The 22,255-nt window shown below is 31.8% G+C and overlaps 2 protein-coding genes and 1 pseudogene across 2 annotated transcripts; 2 read left to right on the top strand and 1 right to left on the bottom strand.

The window, feature by feature from the left end:
- The first annotated feature begins 3,164 nt into the window (after positions 1–3,164).
- On the top strand, positions 3,165–5,678 carry LOC134245371 (uncharacterized). Its single transcript, XM_062727662.1, has 2 exons — positions 3,165–3,249; positions 4,210–5,678. Exons 1-2 carry the CDS (start codon positions 3,165–3,167, stop codon positions 5,676–5,678), a joined length of 1,554 nt encoding a protein of 517 aa, XP_062583646.1.
- Positions 5,679–6,652: 974 nt separating this feature from the next.
- On the bottom strand, positions 6,653–15,333 carry LOC134245372 (tetratricopeptide repeat protein 38-like). Its single transcript, XM_062727663.1, has 13 exons — positions 15,086–15,333; positions 14,421–14,498; positions 12,069–12,150; positions 11,548–11,710; positions 11,107–11,280; positions 10,733–10,808; positions 9,363–9,482; positions 9,023–9,079; positions 8,556–8,594; positions 8,319–8,391; positions 7,867–8,032; positions 7,186–7,342; positions 6,653–6,934 (listed from the first exon to the last, which is right to left on the bottom strand). The coding sequence occupies exons 1-13, from the start codon at positions 15,110–15,112 to the stop codon at positions 6,770–6,772; spliced, it is 1,377 nt and encodes a 458-aa protein (XP_062583647.1). The 5' UTR covers positions 15,113–15,333; the 3' UTR covers positions 6,653–6,769.
- A 4,166-nt stretch (positions 15,334–19,499) lies between these two features.
- On the top strand, positions 19,500–22,243 carry LOC134245375 (uncharacterized; annotated as a pseudogene).
- The last annotated feature ends 12 nt before the right edge of the window (positions 22,244–22,255 follow it).

Raw genomic sequence — 22,255 nt, 5'->3', positions numbered from 1 at the left:
ATAAATATTTTTTTTAATAAAACACTAGAAAACCTTTATTTCTTTTGTAATCATTTTAAAAATAACTAATTTAAACAGCTCTTTTGCACACGTCTTAACTGTAAAAAAAAAAGAGTATATCAGAGGTATCTGTTTAAGACAGACATAAGAGAGTAAGAGATAAGGTGGAGTTATCAATATCTATACAATGTATGATGTTTCTCGACAACTACTTACTTTGTTATACAAAGACACCTTTCGAAATTTTAATAGATAAAGAGAGATTCACTCTCTTTTCCAAACTAATAACACCTATCAATTAAATGCAATTAACAAACTACAAACCATCAATAAAAAATCAAAAGCATTCAAATTCTCATAATTTGCCCTATTTATGCTAAAACTATTCATAAGTGCAATAATATTATACTAATTCTCAAAACCATTTAAGCTCCTGTTGACAAGTATATGGCAAATGCCAAATTAACATTTTGACAATACATGTACATGATGGGAAAATCGTGTCAGACTTTAAGGTATTTTTCAATCCAAAGATAAAGAAAGGGGACCACAGGAATTAAAGGCATTGCTCCTCACACATACAGTTTATACAGGTACCCACACACGGAAAACATTTCTTTACCTGCATATAAAAAGCTTATGCCAAAGAGTTTCTTTAAATTATGTTTGCTCAGGTTTTAATTTTACATAGATTTTTTTCTATGCTGAAAAAAATGATCATTTTACGCTGTTGGAAAAATTATTCCCAGTCTGACAATATGCAAGGGTTTTTTGACAAAAGATCATAGTAATTTAAATACGTTCTCATGCACTGCAGAGCTTTCCACTATTTGTGACTATTTATTTCTAAATAAGACCTTGAACTTTTTATGAAAAAAGAGTATTAGACTGAGTGAACAAAAATCAATTACTTAATACAATATTTGATCAAATCCAAGTACAGAAGTTGTAAAATATTGAAAGTTCTGTAAAACTAAACAAAGTGAATAAAAAGTAATTATAAATATTTCAATTTCATATTTTGATGCAAAATTGAAATAAAGTAAACTAAACATATTCTGCACCTAGTTACGCAATATTTGCATTTTTTTCTCGCCTTTCTGCAAATGTGGCAAGGAAAGCAAACATCAATGACTTAAAAAGATATAAACCGATTAGGATTTGAAAATTCTTTTACACAACTTTGAAAACTCAAACTGCCCGGGATATGGATTCTACTAGTAAGTATCGTCAATATATTCATGTTCAAGTTTATTTTTCTTATATATTTCATCATAGCCTACGATTTGTGCTACAAGTTATGTTGTTGGATATATATTTTTGTTTAATTTTTCTGTTCACAAAGAAAAAAAAATTACAAAGTTGTTCGTGTAACATACATTCATGTAACACTAGGGAAAATGGCCATAAACGTCTTTAAAAGATTAAACAGCAATTATGATCGCGTTAAAGAGCATTTCAACATCTTTTTTCAATTGTAAAATGTTCGTTGAAAATTATGCTCTCATAGATATAATCGTTTTCTTACGTATTTTCGCATATTGATATAAAAATTAATTAAATTTAATATCACTTTTGAAATAAGTAAAACACCAACAGTATCATATCGATAGAGATTAATACAATTTATTAAAAAAAAATTACTTATATTAATTGCATAAAACCACACCTAAAACCATCGTTATAAATGTTTCAGTAAAACTATTTTACCTCCATCTAAAAGTAACCTCAAACATAAAAATAAAATGAATATTATGTCAAATGTAGATGACAATTTAAGAAGTTCAGAAACGCTATTTTGAATATGACAGCGATTTGTATTTCTTGTATTTATATAACAAAGATTTAAACTGAGAAAAATGTCCTTCAATGTACAGGTATTTCACACATTTAAATATGTTTATTTGAATTAGAGAACATCTATTTATTTATATTTTTTATGCTAAAAAGTTTTGGAAACTTTTCAAACAAAAATTTAAAAGCGTTTTTAAGGAGGAATATGATATTCAAAAGAAATGTATTTTTTTTCAAATAACAAGATGAAAATCATTTGAATATTACTTTAAAAAATTAAAATAAACTCATCCTAATGACGCGTACATTATATATATATAAAACAATATTATATATACAGAAAAGTACTCAAAGCAAAAAAAAAAAGACTCTTTTTTTCTATCATTAATTCACTTTCAATGATTTTAGGCGACATTTTTTGTGATTTCAGTTTTTTTTATATGATTTAAATGTTTATACAGATACAAAACAATATTTTCAATGAAAAAAATGCAAGTATAAAGGTGGATTTCAAAGGGGAAAATCGTGAAAAATATGTTTCATCAATAGTCATTAAAACCTTTGAACATAATTTTCTTTCAACGTGTAGTTTATTTTCTTAAATAAGTCAGAAATTAAAACCCAGCTTTCACTAATTAACATTTGGTGAGAATTAGAGCTATAGAACTTACCATTTAAAGAAATACAGTACATGTATTAAAATTTTGAAGTCCTTTCATTGGGTAAAAGGAAGTAGTCCTGATATCACACGATCAATAAAAAAATCACATAATGAAAAAGTGCATCCTTTGACAAATATTTGAAATAAATATTGTGTATTGATAAATGGCAAACATCTTTTATAGTTGTTTTTTCGTATCCTATTTTTATACTATATTTGCTTACTTGAGATAGTTTTCCTAACCTTGCGTTCATAATGCTCAATCAAAAATCGGCGAATAAGTGACAGGTAATTCCTTTGTAACACATGAGTATCTTTTCAATAACTATCTTTTCAAAGTAGACGTTTTGACCCAAGTGTACAAAAGTTGAGCATTGCATTAAATATGTAATTATATATTTCTATAAACTGAGATCCAATATTAGATTGAAACGTTTATCCCACACATATTTATCTATGAGGGGTCCAATATATATTCCCCTATTATAGTTTTTAAAGCAAATAATGGAAAAGATAAGAAGCACACAAGAGTAAGATCAAAATTATTTCTCTCATTACGTTCAACTAGAAAGATGTACATTGTAAATTCTTGTGAAAAAAAACCCTATAAAAATATGTGATACTAGTGAGTAATTGAATTGTCTTAATAGAGAGAGGAAAAAACGTTGTTAGACCAGATAACCAAACGAATACAGAGAGAAGAAAAAACATGTCTTCCAGTCATCTGTCTGATGTTGAAATCAATGGCGTCATTTCCGGAGGGACAACCCCAAATAATAATAACGTTGAAACGGGTAAGAATGTAGAAAATATAATAGATTCTTTGGCACTGTACATAAAACTAAGGAGTTTGATTCCATAGAAAGTATTTGCAGTTTTAGATTGTCTTGACTTAATGTCGTAGGTGTGAAAACAAATTATTTAAATTGATTCCATAAGACACATAAGAGTTCTTAGTATTATTATGTAACATATACAAAATTACAAAGCCATATTTGATTATTTATTTTACATGCATTTATTTTTGTCCATTTATGCATTAAAAAACATTTAATTTATATCAGTTTTTTACTTTACTTTTCACCTGAAAAAAAGTTAATGGCAATGTTCTGATACTAAGGGAATTAATAAAAACCCCTATCAGAGCCAGTTATGCACATACTACATTCGTACTTATTAGAAAGCTTTGTAAATCGTTTTATTGTTAATTTTCTTGTACGTAAATATAACTATATAACTATCAAATATTTTCTGCATTTTTAAATAAAACAGTACTCTACGTATTTAATGTTTATATAACATGTGTTTGATATTTAGATGATACGTCAAAAGGCGAAGGAACCGCCCAGAGTGAATTCAAAAGTCATTCAATTGGTAATATATTTTTATATAATATTCCAAATTAAATAAGGGAGCCAATGTAATCAATGTTATTCATCTGGAGCTTTAATATGCTACATTGTAAACAATATATTAGTTGTTTCCCTTGTCTTAAAAGCAAGATAAAAGAGATGTGTGCACTAATATGCATTTATTTTGCAAAAGTCAACATAAATGTACCACTTTTTTCTCGCTTCTCATTTAGAACACAAAATATTTTCTTCACGAGGTGAATAAAATTGGTTTTGGCACTGTGCATCTATTACTTGGATGATCCTAAGCATTTATCGTCAAGTTAATTAAAGCATAATAAATCTTATTATATCCAGAACTCTACTTTACTCGTGATCTTTAACGTCTATTTCTTTTTCCAGGAACCGGACCGCTTCTGATCTCTGTCAGTATATGGTTTGTTGCCATTCCTTTCGTCATCTTTGGGGTCGAGTGGTCAAATATTGCCTTCCATAGCAAGGTAGAAGTGGTCGCCACCATGGTTGTGTATTTTTCCTTCGGAACCGTAGCGGTTATAGCCTTCTTTATATCTTTGTTACTTAACGCTTTAACTGAGAAAACTCAACAGACATTTCTACAGAAAATATTGAACTACTGGAAAGAGCTGAGGAAAATGCATTTTCCCAAAGCAAACGCTGGGATGGTCATTCAGTTCGTATTGTTTATTATCTTCGCCTGTGGGTATACATTTAATACCTTTACTTATGCCGAGCATTTGCATACTGATCATGTTGACCAAGGTCTTCTGACGTCATATTCTGTAGTTTGCATCGCATTCATATGGATTCAGGTAATTGTACTTATATTTCTGCAATTTTACGACAAGAAAATATCAAGCGGAGGAAAAGTCCTTCGAATGGTTATAATCGTATCCAATGCCTGTAGCTGGATGAACGCTTACTTGTTCGAATCCTCCGAAATATTTGAAAACAAGCATGAATCAACTTCAAACGCCACGTCACACAATTCTACAAACGAACATTGCTTCGATAGCACTCACGAAATCGCAGAAATAATGTTCGCCCCAGTAACTATTGAATACACAATGATGGCAATCGGGTTTTTATTTCCGACTGCGTTGGAAGATGTAAAATACCAAAGGAGTTGGAAAATGACTAGCTTGATTATAGCTTCCTTGATTATCTACGAAGCAAGTGTATTTGGATTCTCCATGTATGTCGTTTTGCAATGTACAAAAATTGATGAAACAAAAGGAATTCCCATAGAGTTCTTATTCTATGTCATTCTAATTGCTATTTTGTTCACAGCTATGATTGCTCTTCTCATAGTGTGCGTGATTCTGAAATCACGGTCCAAACTTCGGAAGTCGAAAGACCAACATTTACACATGGGATCTTTTATATTATTAGTTACTGCTTTCGGAAATAATTTGTACCACCTATTGAATTCCATTGCAGTCTTGGAGCTGGATTCCATATCTGTTTTCTATAAAAGTGTTGCTTTCGTACAGAATATTCTAGGACTTGTCCTTGCATTTCTACAGACTTGGTTTCTTCTAGCCATTCATAGATATGATGTAACGGACGAAACCCGAAGGAATCCGAACAGCGATAGTGGATGTACCTGCCATGCCAAGACCAGTCTAAAACACAGCTGCCTCGCTCTGGCGGTAATGAACTTTGGATTGTGGACCTACGGAAGCATTGCGGAAATCCGGGAACCTGTCTTCTCGTACTTACAGCAGAAATATTACACAGGCCCCTCGTGGAACGTGATACTGAAGATTATTTTTCCTTTGACTATTTTTTATCGATTCCATTCATCAATGGATTTTCTGAATTTATGGCTTCATTTTGCAAAGGAGGATTGAACTTGGAGAGGAATTAAAAGAAAAACAAACACAAGTTCATGAAATTTTTATTAAAAAATTAATTTTGTGAATTTTGAAAAAAAAAATGTTTGTTCTTCCTTCAATCGCAATGCATCATAAGGATGATAAGTATGGTATAGATGGTGAAATAACTTAGAAAGCCCCGCCTTTTGTGTGATAAGAATACCAGGCCCCGGGATCATGAAGCATCTTAAGCTTAAGTCAAAAAATGCCTTAGATGCTGAAATTTTTTAGAGGTCAAGCAGCCCAAAATGAAAATGCTTTCCGATTTTGTATCATCAGTCTGCTGTTGTATGCAAATTATGAGTTTCCTTTAACAAGTTTTAAAGATTTTATAGAAATTTAAAATTTTGACTTAAGTCTGTTTCATGATCCCGGGGCCAGATGTTTGTAAATGGATTTTAAAGTATTGCACATGTGCAATTAGGTGTTATTTAGCACTATATTATTTTGTTTGATTGGTTTTGCGGTAATTCTATTTGTGAATAGTTTTTCTTTTGTTACAGTTTCTTATTTTGTGTTTATCTTCTGCGGTTTGATAACTGTTTATTTTAATTTTCGTTCTTGAATTTTCTGTTTGTGATCATTAAACGTTCTTAAACTTGCTATGTTGTTATACTCTCAGGCTGGTTATTAATCATATTTTTTGATTTCCAATTCTTCTCATGGCAACAACGCATTTATCAAAATAGTACATACACTTTGGAACGTAACACATTGTAAAATGGCTGAAATAATAGAATGTGGTTATGTAAAGACTTACAGCGCTATTTTTATGTTTGACATAGTTTATTCGTTGAAATAGGAATGCATAATACAAAGAAATAGTGAAGTTACACAGTGAGAAGAAGTGTATTATTCCACTACTGTATTGCGTAGTACAAAGATATATTCGCTGTTTGTTTCATTATAAAACAGCAAAAAAAAAAAAAAAAAAAAAAGGAAAAAAAAAGAAAGAAAATATGGTTATTTTTATAAAACTGAATATATAAAGTCTCCAGATATATATTTTTATTCAGGTATTATCATCTATGAGGTTGATTAATTTCACGGGCCCGGTTGCCTATGATTTATGTAGAAGATTTATTTTCTAGAAGAAGCATCAGCCGCTCCCCTAACGGATCCTCGGCGCGCCTGGCTTTCCTCTCCATAAGAAGCGATCTAGCGAGGGCATGATGGTCAGGATTAGGGGATTTAATTGCAGAATGCAGCAAAAGTTGAATGAATGTATCTCTCTGAAAAAAAGATTAATTGTGCCGCACGTTACTATGTTAAAGACTGTTTATCTGTACAACCAATAAAACATCTGAAAAAAGTAGTGCTTATTCAGCTGACTCAGTATTGGACATTAAACAATTATTTAAAAAAAAAAATTTAGAAAAATATATAACCACACAATAAGTAGTGTGACCGTTGAACCTTTTGCATTTTTTGTTAGTTAAATCCTGCAATGCTCTTCTTCTTTTTGTTGAATTGAGCTCAGTACCTGTGCAATACTTCCTCCGATTCTATGAAGTGACGCACGTATGGAGTTGAGACAGTTTGCCGCGGTTTCCATGTGCCCTTCTTCGTGGGCTGTTATCCCAGCACAGAGCGGTATTCCCACGTCAAGCGTTACCTGGGCGTTTGTGGCCGAGTTGTCTCTACAGATAGTAAAATGTTCTTAAGTACAGATCCACGTAACAATCGACCAGTAAGTGATGCTGGGATTCTCAGAAAGGAATGGTTTTTAACTCACAGTTGTTCTTTGACTACCAGTGTGTCATGTATTTAGAGACGCAAGAATTGTTTGAAATGACTGGTCAAGCAAAATGCTTAATCAGTTAAAAATGGGAAACAGGTATGTTTACCTGAAGTGTGTCTATTGCAAAAATATTTAAGAATGTATTTTTCTTGTTAAGCTACATAAGAAAAATAATAAAATCACTGATTTACCTTTCATTAAAATCTTTCAAACAATTCTTGCGTCTTTTTCACATAAAGCCAGAGGAAACTTAACCCTCTTTTGAAAAATAAAGACTTTATGTGTATTTTCACGTGATCGGCTAAAACATAATAGGACAAGAATATACAAGGCGATCACATATATAATGACTGAGGAATTATATCATGCCAAAGTTTAAAGTTTGTAATCATGGAAATTCATTATTTACTTTGCAGAACTTACTTCACATATTGTTTTAATTCTTCAAGCATATTATGTGCACGCTCTTTTTCTCCGTTTCTATGTAAACAGAGTAGAATGTGTGCATCCAGATACATCCACATGTGCTGCCCAGCTAACTTATCCACATGCTCAAGGATGCTTTTCCATCTTTGCGGAGCGTTTATATCTACAAGACATATGCATTTCAAAGGTAACATGTTTTTTTTTTTTAAATTACAACATTCTTTAATCTTTTTTGTTCAATATTCTAGGCTTCTGAGATGTTCAAATAAGTAAAATGTGGTATTTATCTACATGCATTTTCGAAAAGTGATATTTATTGAAAACTTTCCACTAAGTATACTTGTACTTTGGACTGTTTCCTTTTTTTTTTATTCCTGAAATGACAATTTTTTCCGTTGAAGAACAAGAATCATGTTTTTTTCATCCTAAGTGTGAAACATACTGCTTGCCTTCAAAAGACAAGCGATACAACAGAGAAGAAGCATCATTGAAATTTCCTGGACTCCCAAGTCTTGTTAATATCTGAAAAATTAATTCAAAAAATTATTAATTTCCTGCAACCTGAATTCATAAAATTTCTAATAGAACATCACTGTGTTAAAAAGATGAGAGTGTTTTGAGAAAAAAGTGTTTAATTTTACAAAATATTAAAAGATTTATTAAAACAATATTCCGTCTTTTATTACCTTTTCATCAAATGTCTTGACTGCATCATCGAATTGTCCCTTAAATGAATGAACTTACATATTAACATTCCATTAAGGTTCAGTTGATAATAAGAATATGATTTTACTTTTTGCTATGAATGAGAAAATAAGTTTCAAGTCATTACATGTATAGGCGAACTAGAGCACATAATTTTCAAAGCATTAGTCATAAAAAAGCATAAAATCTTTTTAAAAATCAAACATCACCACTTGTCATACATGTATGTCTAGTACACACTGTTAAGGAATGAGTTTTCTGTGACCATGTTGCTTAATGATAAAAAGGCAAATCTGAATTAACTTTAGCAAGATGAATCAAAGTATGCATAATGATTAAAAGGCAAATTTAAATTTACTTCAGCAAGATGAATCAAAGTATGCATAATGATAAAAAGGCAAATCTGAATTAACTTTAGCAAGATGAATCAAAGTATACAATCACATACCTTTTCTACATAAAATAAGGCTTCATGCCAAGCAATGTGACACGCCAAGCTTGCTGACTAAAACAATGATAAACATGGTCAAAATAAATGTACAATCCAAAGCAATACTACAAAATGTATGAAATTATTTACTTCTTATAGATTTTCTTCCATCACTTGTGTTTATTTCTCAGTCAATTCCTGCTAGCACAAAAAAGACCCCTCGCAGCTCAAATGGCTGTAGGTGACGAGTAAAGGACAAAATGTACAGCTCTTCACCGGCAAGTGGTGAAACCTCCATATAAGTGAAAAATTCTCGAGAGGAACATTAAACAAGATACAAACAAACAAACATCCTTACCTCCCAGTATTTGGCTTTACTCTGAAGGAAGGCCAATCCTGCGTCCAGCATGCCCTTCTCTAGGTGGATGTGAGCCATTGTGTGGATCGCAAAAACTTCGCCTGGAGAAACAGCTAAACTCTGAAATATTGATGTAGTTTATATATAATGATTAACTTATAAGATTTATGCATGTGTAACTTTCTAAGTTCTGACTTTAGTTTTGATTACAAAAACAAGCATATTTTTAAATTTCAGCTTTATTGATATTTTAAAACGCAAATTAATACAACGTAAAAAAAATCCATATTCTAATAGATGAAGGTAGTGCTAAATCTCTTAAGGACTCCTAAAGATTTAGCATGGTTACGCATCGATTAGATTCAAGAGTTCTTTTACTGCATAATCTATACGGTAATATGTTAAGAATATTTCTTTAAAAATGAAAATATTACAATTTTACATGTAAATCTGAACATCAATACTGTACTGGATAGACTACAGTTAGCAATGATTTTTGCATTTGTCAGTTTCACATTTATAAGTAATCAAGACTGTAATGGATCCCTACCCTAACACCAGAATCCCGTTCCCGGAGCCATGCATTTCATATAATTTTAAGAGATTTATTCTTATTCATCATAACACTGCACTGTGTCTCCTTCAAACATGTGAAACCAAGGAAAAGAGAGGGCATTCAATAATCAATGCATTTTTCTGCATAACAATCGAACATCAAACCTCTGACCAAGGGTTGTGAAATTCAAAGTATCAGAGAAGTTACATTTATGATGTACATAGGCAATTTAGCCACATATGATCCACATATGCATTGCCTTTCATATGTGGAACATATGTGGCTAAGTTGCCTGTATAGATTGTCTATGACGAAGAGGATCTTCAAGAACTATAATTTATATTTACAATACTGTATGATCTATAGTTATACCAGATCTGCAGCCCCTAAACTCAAGCTATGAAGGTTAAAGTTTTAGAGGAGGCAGTCAAAAATCTAAGCACATAGTCTGTCTGCTTGACACTATGAAGAAGAGGAGAACACAGAATTTAAACATTTTCATCATTTGATCAATATATTATTACCTTGACATTTAACCCCCTGACATTGGAAAAGGAATTATGAATTCACAATAAACCAAAAAAACCTTGCTCACAATAACTAAGCATTTCTTCATAACAACTAGCTAGATAATTAAATTGTCTGCATCATTTACTAGAGAAGAGAATATATTTAAGGAAAGTATACATTTTCAATACATGACCAATACACCCTTTCCTTTATGCACTAGAAGTCTTTACCCTGCATGGGTTATGACACTTAACATTTTTAAATAGACGGCCCATGTGATATGAAGAAAATCATGATCATTCACCTTATATACATCTTGCTCAGCTTCCACTAACTGCAGGTTTTCTTCGTGTGCAAAGGCTCTCCAACCGAGTATAGTGCTAAAAAGATAAAAAGGAAGGACTGATTACAATGGTCAATCAAACAATGATATTAAAAGCATTTAAGAGGATTCTTCCTCACAGCTTTTCAATTTTCTTTTGACAGATTGTTCTTCATACATTGAAATAAATTTACAGTGTTTAATATTTACTTTTAACATGTTTAGTACAAAGATTTCAAGTTTTTCAGATTCTTCTTTAATTTTCGCCTAAAGTTAAATTTTGCAGAGAGATGTTTGTGTTTTACATGGTTATACGTGTACCATTACAAAGTGAAGTATGTCAACTATACACTGACCTATACCCCGGGGTCTCGGGTTGATATGCCTCCGCCACGAAGGTCATCATCTCTAGTAACTCTTTAGACATTCCTAGTTCGTAATATTTAAAGAAAGCCATCAGACATGCAAATAGATCGGTTGGTGAATCGTTTAATATGCTTCTGTATGTAGCAGCAGCCTGTAGCGTGTTCCTACAATAAGAAAAAAAATATCACCGTGCTGTTTTATTCTGACCTATTACTATTTCTATGCAACAATTAACTGCGGGTTCAAAAATGTTGAGAAAGTATAATATTGAATGTTAAAATTATTGGGTAAAAAATATACTTGATTACGACAACATTTGTAGTAATGTAACAAAACATCTGCCTTCTTAATATCATTTTTACCAACACATTGATAGTCAAATAAAAGAAAAAGTATGATTTGAAGTGCAGAATATAACGTTAAATTTGTACCCTTCCGCCACTTCTTTTAAGGCTGTCACGTGTTTACTTTCTCTTTCCGTTACTTTCTGTTTTACAGCCTGGTTTGAAATGTCCACCACGGCTTTCTTAACTTCCTCTGTATCGCTCTTGGAGCCGCCACATTTCATAGAATTTACCAACACCTGGCCCATAACTAGTGAAGCATGAAACACAAATTGTAAGTGAAATGATAGACTTTTGGTCAGTATGACTGCACTACAAATTTGGTTTTGTTTTTTTTTTAAATTATTTTATGTACTTTTATGCGTGCACTGTAGTGAATTTTATATCTTTTATCATTTATTATTGAAGAATCTAAATTTGTAAATAATTTTTCTATTAGGTGAAAATGAAATATAAAAAAAAACCTAAGTCCATTGAAATTACTCAGAACACATGAAAATGACAATTGGAGATGATAAAAAGAATGCAAGAATACTACCAGATATCTACTAATACTATTTATAAATGAAAAGAAAACCGATTTATATACTATTTATTATTGGTCCTACCGAAGTTTGGGTCGGCTTCCAGCATCTTTTTAAATGTGTTACCGATACCTCCCATCTCGGTGTCTGGATACATGGACGTTAACTATATAATACATTATAAATATAATAAACCATAAGATATCATAATATATCAAAAGATGTCATAGTTTTCATCATAAGATATCATAATATATCATAAGATGGGTGTAATCAGTTTTTCTGTACCATAGAGTCAAAAGTCACCTTATGTTAGGATCTCTTTTTCAATTAAAATAATATAAATTTTAAAAAGCGAATATATACAGTATTTTTTTTTATTCCTATACGCAACTAATCTCGGCCAAGATTTGTTTTATTATTGGAATAAAGAATACCCTTTTGTCATGGCTGTTTCGAGATTTTCGTAATTCAGTTATTAATAGGATCATCTGCAAGCAGCAAATGAAAAAAAAAAAAAAGAAAAGAAAGGAGACCTTATACACGTACGTCGGTCCGCCTATAAGTCGGTTGTATTTTCTGAGGTTATTTGGAAGGGATTTGCCATTGATCCGCTTATAAGTCGGTACAACTTTTTGCCAGAATCAGATGCTAATTCTTAATAAATGCTCTATTTTACCCTGATTTCAATTTATATTTTTAGAAATGAAGTCGATTTTTAACTTTAAATCATACAAAAATAAATAATGCCCACTTAAGATAAAAAAAAAAAAAAATTATTTAATACATGTATATAAAATACATGTAATTTATGTATAATCTTACTATATAAATGATAATAATCCAGACTTTGTTCAACGATAGCTGTTGAAAATGTTTATAGAATACAACGAATCGCAATCCAGAAAAATACCAGTCTTTTTATGACTCGCCTGTAAGTCGGACATAGAGTTTTGCACTAAAATCTAACCCTCAAAATACCGACTTATAGGCGAGTATATACGTTTATACGTGTCAAAAATTTATACATACTGTATAAAGAAAGTCAAGTTTTATTGCAATCTTAAAGCAATTTATAATGTACATGTATAAAGGATTAACGTCTGTAAAAGTGTATTGTACACGTACATGTAGACCTTCAAAGAATATATGTATAAATGCATAAATACCTGTAAAACATGTATATATGCACTATATAGTTATAGCAATGTATGAAATAGATGTAGAAAAATAACAGTATTTAAGCTTAAAAGTCAATTAAGTACAAAATAGGAGCATAGTAAACACGGACTTCCAAAACATCAGAGGTGGGATCAGGTGCCATGGAGGAGTGAGCATCATTCGCCGACCGCTCATACCCGCCGTACCCTCCTTGCCATAATCGGGAAATAACGGAAAAATCCGTCGACAACTCAGTTTTTAAAAAATGGCCTAACAATCAGTTTGCTAATTGATAAACTTCAGTCAACATTTGACTCAATGGTAAAATGTATTTTCCGACAAAGTCATTGTATCGAACACAGAACTTAAGAAAGGATGACTCTAAAAGAGACTGCTGATATTCTTGTTTCATCAATTTTTTTGTCAATAATTTACCTCGTTTAACAAATTTTACATATGTAGAACATGCTCTTGCGTTTCGAATCAACTGAGAGATATAAACCACGTATGCAAAACTTAATGAAAAACGGGATTGCTCTAACTTTTCTGTCATCAACTTCCCTTACTTACGTAAAAATTTACCCTTCACACTTATATAGGGGGCTTATGTAACCTAACAAATTCTTTACGCAAGAGCATAATTACCCGAAAACAATTTATGAAATGAGGAAAACTATTGACAAACTAGTTGTTGAAACAAAATTACTAAAACAGAATATTCAAAATTTCGCAAATTCTATGGAGCGACACAATGACCTGGTCAGCAAATACAATCTATCATTAATTAGGTCTAATGCTGACGTTTTTCATTCTAAATGTCAGGTAAATACTCACACACTGAATTGTTTTCGGGTTTTCCCGTATGTTTGATCATGATTTAAAGAGCACACAGCGGGAGTGACCTTTCGACATGGGATGCTTACTCCAACAGGCACCTGATTCCACCTCTGATAATTTGGAGGTCCGTGGTTACTCTGCTGGCAAGCTGTACTTTTTCAATGGATTTTTGAGCTTGAGCATGGTTCGTTATCTCTATATCTCGTGAACTTTTCATGTGTGTCCTTATGGTGCATGTATATATACATAAATATTTGAAAGTTCTTTTACACATAATTGTGCACATTGTAGTAACTGTCATGTAATTATACGATCTAAAAGCAACCAAAAATCAACATATAAAATACAGTTAATGCATTATACATGATTGATTGTCAATTTTTCACTGAGTAATTATTTCATTTCAGAGCTGATGTCATAATTAAAGTGAAGAAATACTTGTGTAATGGCGGCATCAAACAGTCTGCAGGCTTCGTCGTTGGAGCAGGTCATGGGAAGATTGGAGTTTCTCCATCCCTGTCAATAAACGTGTGTATTATCACAAATAACTTCTTAAAAATATTTTGATAACTTCTTGTTAAGTTCACCATTTGTAAGTAAAAATTTCAATTGCGTAGTATCACTTCATGGGTGAATTTCAAATATTTATAAAATGGGTAAAACTTGATGAGAATTTCTGATTTTAATTAATGCAAGTATCATTACAAGAAAGGACTTTTGCTTCCGTTGAAACCTTGTTCATTTCTTTTTTAATGAATTAAGATTATTTTGAGAGAGACCTTCATTTAAACTGTCCAGCAGTATTTAAGAATATATGCACAAATCTTAAAACAAATCAAGCCTAGAATTTCGACCAATGTCGTTTTTCTTATAAAGCGTATCAATCAATTTCCTTATCTGAAGGAGCTGATAAACATTTAATAAAAAAACATTCGATAGATATCAATCTCCTATGCTAGCAGCCTTTACTGAAATTCCATTACATCCCCGACGACTCTCCGTACATTTAAAACATTAAAAACATATTTTATTTTTGTTGTTTTTAATTAGAATTTGATCCTCCCGCTTGTTAAATGATTTTTTTTTAATTCCGTTTTTCTTACCTGACAGTCCCTCCACGATCTCTTCATTCTGTTTTCGGTATATTCCACAATCCGCTTATTGTGTTGATTTAGTCACATGCACGACCTAATTATAGATCGACCGGAATGACGAAGTTAAATACTTACGGTCATACAATGTGAATATAAGATAAATATGTGAAAAAACATAAGTATCACATGTAAAACTGCGTACACTTAAAAATATGTTGATACGCTAGTCCGCGTGTAAAAATTGATTGTACAGTGAACTGCCTGTCGATTTAGGTATGTAAAAAAGTAAGGTTACGCCTCGGGACAAAAAATAAATCGGAACAGTTTGTTTACTTTTGTAAAAAAGGCTTTGAATAAAATAATGCTATTGGTGTAAACTTTGAAATATCTCTTTATAGTTACACAGTGATACCATCATTTATAGTTACATGTATAAAACTTGTGCATATAAGGCCGTAGATTGAGTATTGTAATCTTTAATAATTTTTAGTAACCTTAACTTTAAACCTTGAATTTCTTGTCGGGGGGTATAGAATTCTAATATTGTTTACTTCCCTAGCTTCCCCAGCGTCTATCTTCTTCACAACTTCTACAATATCTAAGTGTATGTTATCTGATTCACTACCTGGGTTTTGTAGAGAGGAGAGGATCAAAAACACTTGGCTAGCAAAGATGTTATTTTTTCTATTTGATTTAATTAATTAATTATTTATTTTATAATTTATCTATGCTACTTCCTTATTCCGAATTTGAAGTTAAATCTAGTGATTAAATTATCACATGTACATGTGTAATTAATGTTCTCTTTTTATTTAATGCGTAGTTCGTCTAAACGTCTATGCTATGAGATAATGAACTCTATTAAGGTCAAGTGGTTGTGCGAAGTGCAATGTATTTTGCCGTTCAATCTTGGTATGAAAAAAATAAGGTTATGTATTTGGGCTATAAACAGTGTGATCTCCAACAAAACAAATCGGAACAGGTTCTAAAATGTATACTTATTATTATTAATAAATATATTTGATATGTTAAGATATAAAGAGGAGCAAATTTCCCATTACACTATATTTAATTTGATTTAATAAATGTATGCCTTGAAAAGTTAACAGTCACATAGGAATGATTTAATTTCAGAATGTCCAACCTTTGTCCCCAGTGTAAAAATCGATTCTTGTATCTCCTTGAAAAGATCTTCCATGAGGCTTTTCAGCTAAAATTATTTTGAAAATCAGATTCTTTAATGTGATTGACTGAGGTTATTTTTGAGAATATGATGTAAAAGGTAAATCGGATAGGCTACAAAAATAATTTATAATCCATTTTTTTCACACAAGATTTTGAACGGATTTTCCCATTTACCTAACAAGGAGAAAATGGCAGTCAATTGTGAAGAACAGTAAAAAAAAAACCACACAGCTTGCGTTGTTGGAAGACGTGAACTTCAAAAACTACATAGATATTGTCAATCGGAAACTCCAGGACCACTTTAAACTATTTGTTCATATAATCAGAATGTTTTAACAAGATAATTTTGCAAGTAAGCAATGACAAGGTTTGAAATTTTTTAAAAGTTTTATTCGAAGTAAATGCACCTGTTTATGTTGACAAAAGGCCTTCAAAGTCGAAATTAAATCATCATGGGGAATGGTTGTATAAATTGTTTATGATACTGAATTTTCTATTTCACTGCTGTTTTTATTTTAGGGACGAGAAAAATGATGCTTTAAAGATTATTTACTGGAACCCGTAATGAATCCTTGTTTTGAAGGATTTTTAAGAAGTTCAGGAATAAAATATAGGTATGCTTTTTCAAATTCATTTTCAATTTTGGAAATATTACAATGATTAAAACTGACATAATTTTGAAGAATTTTCCTTTTTTTAAAGGGAGGTTTTTTTATTGGTAAGGTTAAGATCAAACTTGTATCGATGATGGAGCTAGAGATGGATACTGTCGGACTTGTTCCAGATGCTGGATCTGACAAATTTTCGTCATAGGATTGAAACGTGTGTATGTTCTGAGAGGGATCATACCCAAGTAACCTTTTTCCTTATTTAGTCAAGATTGAATGCGATTCATGCAGATGTTCATTACTAGAACTTTCATTAAATGAACAACTCTGTGTCCCTATTCATATTATTCAGTATTTTTTATTGCATACTATGTATGCTTTATCCAGGAGATAATGGAATGCTGTGAACTGATCAAAGTTTATTTCAGACCTTCATGATTTCCCAGACATTTTTATCTCGTTGCTGTTTTATCGATTTTTTTTTATCACAGTCTAATATTTGAAGGAGTTATGACCATCCTTTTTTTTACAACTTGTATAAATATCATAAACCTATTTTTTATTGGAAGAAAGGGCCAATGTGACGTACAATACATATCAAGTTAGAAGGACTTATGAGTACAAAATCAACTCTTATGTAGTGATTTCTTTCTTTCTATAACCAATGTGAACATTTTTTTTTTACCCAACATAGCTTGTGCAGGTAAGTAAAACGTATCTAAACAGGAATTAAAAAAAAACATTTTTCTTTACTTATATATAGGAGTAAGAAAATATTCAGAAAGAATATCGTATGTATTAACAATTATAGATCATTATATGTGTTATTCATCGTTAAAATTTTGTCTTACAAAACCTTGAATGATCTTTTTTTGTAGGACGCAGTCTGTTGTAGGATTATAGTCTTGAGTTTTAAATCCATACACGTTTAACATTGTAACAATTTTATCTGATAATATATATTTTTTTTTAAAATGAGACAGAGCTACTTTATTTATTATGTCAGTGGATATACTGCATATCTGCATTTGTCCGACATGTCATTCTTTAAAACTACATGTCTATTAATGCTTAAAGATAAATTTTTATATTTCGTATTAGGCAACCATTAATATTTCAATATTTTATTGGTCTTAACAAATTAATATGACAAGTTTGTCTTCTTTAAGTGTTAAATTTAAGTACTGCAAATCCAATGAGTACTGCAAATCCATAGTTTTAGTAGTAATGTTGCATCAATACGACACTTAGAAGAATATGCAACACAAACATTTTTTTTAAACGATGATACTAAAGAAATAAATGGAAAATGATAACAGATTTAAGACTGAATATTTCAAAGTAATTAATTACTACTGGTTTTTATTTATATAGATAAAACTATGTTTTATTTTTGTTGTTTTATTTAGTGTTTGTATTACATGTATATCTCAAAAGAGTATTAGAGTAATACAACTTTACTTTTATTTTTAAATTTATTTTGCGGCTGTGGGGTCTTAACTTCCGGCCAAAACACTGACAAAAGCTGACGATTGCTCTTTGAACAATAAGACCGGCTTAAGGGACTCCGACCCTCAGCCAGGAAGGACAACTCTTTAATTTATAATTTAATTCAAAAAGTCTTTAAATGAAGCTTGAAAATTAAATCTTTTCAAGCAACAATTTTCATTATATGCCTCTCAATGTGCTTCAAGGTTCTGTAAACTTCTCAGAAAGGTCTAATTAAAAGTAGAAATTTTTATTCCGAAAAAGCATTTTAGATACATGTACCAATGTTTATTAACATGATATGAAATTAGAAGTAATTTATGGAGCTTTGCAAAGAACCTTGAAGCACATTGAGAGGCATATAATGAAAATTGTTGCACGAAAATATTTAATTTTCAAGCTTCATTTAAAGACTTTTTGAATTAAATTATAAATTAAAGAGTTGTCCTTCCTGGCTGATGGTCGGAGCCCCTTAAAGTCGTTTATATACCTGAATCATTCTATTATTACCCCACTTACAGCGTGAAAGCTGTTCAACTTAATCTGAATCGGGTTCGATATTCTGATTGGTTTGGATGCGCTCATGAAAGTGAAAGTAAGGAAAATGTTTTAGGTAGGATTTGTTACAGTACTAGAAATATTAATTTCATGACAATTTTTTTACCCAAAAAATATTTAATGCAAAACAGCTCTTTTTTTTTTTTTTTTAAATTCTCTATTTTGTGCACAAAACACTTAGGAAAAATTTACATGCTGAAAATCAAACAGTTGAAATCGGACGTATTAATTATTAAAATTTAAATTATTATTTCATAAAAGTTATAGGTTCATTATCATCATTTAACGCAACGATTTAAACAAGCAGATTGCATAATCAGCATAATTAGCTTAATTCAAGACTGGTTTTTGTTTACAGGTAGCTATACACAAGGCAGCGTCCTTTCCTTGGGGTTTCTCAGCCATTTTGATTAAGCTAGATACCCCACACCAAAGTTATATTAGGAAAACCGACCGGGTTTAAAAGCTCGGATTTAAAAGGAATAATTCGTAATTAAATCATATTTTCAAATTAATGATCTATGTAACCCTAATCTGCTAAATTAATCATTTAATTATGGAAAATTTATTTGTTTTAGGAGAACCTCCGACTGTATTTTATGTCGTTGATGCACCGTTCAAAAATTTCCAACTATGGAAAAAGAAGAAGTACCATTCACAGTACACATGCTTCAGATGGCCACAAAGAATGATTTAGACGATGACGATATTGAAAGAACTTCCCCGGATTTATATACGGAACTTCATATTGCGATATTAAATGGTAATATAGATGCATGTCGTAGAGAGGTACAAAACATTGAGCATATCAATTAATGATAAAGATGTAAGAGGCGATTCAGCAATTCATTTAGCAGTGCGCTGGATAACACCAATAGGAGAAGATTTAGTAAACACTTTGCTTTCTGCTGGAGCGAACGTTAACATTCGAAACAAATGGGACCAAACCCCACTACATCATGCCGTCTTTGCTGGTTCTGGCCGCAATGTAAGTTGTTTACTGGCACAGGCAAATATAGACGTGAATGCTGCTGATGTAAATGGTTACACGCCCTTGCATTGTTGTTTTCGGTACAAATTAGACCATGGAGGAGAAAGTTTCGATAGAGAAGGTATTCTCAGGAATGAAGGAGACAATTTGCTAGAAATCGCTGAAAAACTTATATTAGCAGGTGCAGACATAAATGCAACTACAAAAAATGGAAACAGCATATTACACCTTATTGTCAGAAAAGATGACAATTCAGAACTTTTGAAATTAATGTTGGAAAAGTACTTTGGATTCAATTATTTTATTAAAAATTCTATGGGGGAGAATTTCTTGCATGTATATGTTACAAGTGAGGTTTTTGAAAAGGTCATTGAAAACATAGAGTTTATTTCCATAAACCTTCCCAAAGAGATAACAAGGACCTTGCTGAATGATGAAGACATATATGGAAGAGCGCCTTGGGCAAACATGATAGATACAGGAAATATTGATGCGGATTCGCTCGTATGGATGGTAGATCTGGGCTCTAATCTTTCCTCTGCAGACTGTATGAAAAACACAGCTTTACACAGGCTAGCTGGAGTGAGTTGGGGAATTTCTTTTCTTGATATATTGGAAATACTTATAAATGCAAATGACGATCTGAACTCCAAAAATGTGTTCGGAGAATCAACTGCATTTGTTGTCTTTCAAGAAGAGGTGTTCAATGTTTTAATAAAAAGAAATTTGGACTTCACTATAAAAGATCGGTGGGGTAGATCTCCTTTGATGTCAGTACTAAAGCATAGACCCAGACCTGAATTGCTAAGAAGGCTTATAATGGAAGGAAATGTTGATGTCAACGCTGTTGATGAAAGCGGTTCCACTGCACTTCATATTGCATCATATCACAATTTTGAAGAACAAATAGAAATTTTACTAAGCCATGGCGCGAATGCCTTTGCTGCAGACAACTTAAAAGAAAGACCTTTGGAAACTGTTAAGCGACACTGCAGCTACCGCTGTTACAAGCTTCTATCTCACACAGAAAATACCGAACTTCTTTATTCTCGTGTCAAATCTTTCGAACAAATGCTTCTTGAATTGCCAAAACGCATTCAATGTTCAGTTATCAAATCAAAAGAAAGTATTGAGCATGCATTGGATCTCCCAGAAAACCGTGCGGAAATATTTGACTTTCTAATGCATACATACTATGACAGAACACCGGAAAATGCGAACGAAATTTTCCAAATCAATCAAGAAATTGTAGGACTTGTAAAAACATTGTGCAATAGTATTGCATCATATGATAAACGATTTAGCATGTCTATTTTTCGTACTGGGTCTTCAGAGGAAAACACTAAGGTTGGACCTCCAGACGAATTCGATTTTGCTCTTTGCATTAATGAATTGCAAGAAATAACAACTATCGTTATGACAAAAGAATGTACAGAGAAGGGCTTTGCATGTCTTAAATTTTCTAGGAATCCAATACCCGAAGACTACATACAGTTTTCAGACTTGGAAGGATATTTCCTAGCATTTCCATATCTTGGCCTATACAGAACCTATCTAAAGAGAGCTCTGAACGAAGCATCAACATGGACCAAAGGAAATCTCCTTTTCAATTATGAAGATGGAAGTTATCAGTGGAAAGCCTGTTTTCAACTTTGAAGTTTACTGGATAGGATGCGTTTACAAACAACTTAAAATCAGCATTGATCTGGTTCCAGTAGTTTACACACCTGGTTGGTGGCCAAAGAATATTCATTTCCCGGATTTTATTGAAATGAACGAAAATGTTCAAAAGGCAGGATGTTTTCTAATACTTCAGACGAGAAAAAATGACTTTGATAGAAACAATCTGATAGCTAGCGATGATATATATGAGACTTGTAACAACAGTAGAGATGTGAAAACCCGAAGAATGCTTCGCGTGTCTGCTGCACCTGCAGAAATAACACTCATGAAAACTCTACCAAGAGTTTTTCGTTCGGCTTATATTTTAGCTAAGATTATGAAAAGCAAAGAAGTTTGTCCTAAAATTGAAATTGACCAGCTTCCATCGACTCTCTACACTCATCAAAGTGCCTTCAAATTGCATAAGCCACCCCCTATTAACCCATCTCATGTCATCAAAAGTTACATGCTTAAGAACTGTACATTTTATCTTTGGCTTGAATTGCACAAAAAAATCTTGGATGAAAATTTAAGCAGCACGGACATTGCTGGTCGTCTCTTTCAGTATTTGCTGAAATTCACAAATGTTCGGCAACTTAGCCCGTTTTTCCTTCCTTATTCGGACGTTTTCGAGTTTGAAAAGGATGAATATATATCTTCATACAATAAGTTTTTGCTGAATTTGAA

Source organism: Saccostrea cucullata, unplaced genomic scaffold (genome assembly GCF_032062105.1).
Source record: "Saccostrea cucullata isolate Sc308-1 unplaced genomic scaffold, CSIRO_AGI_Scuc_v1 ctg6252, whole genome shotgun sequence".
NCBI lineage: Eukaryota > Metazoa > Mollusca > Bivalvia > Ostreida > Ostreidae > Saccostrea > Saccostrea cuccullata.
The sequence above is the reverse complement of the archived record's forward strand: the minus strand, read 5'-3'. Positions and strand labels throughout refer to the sequence as shown.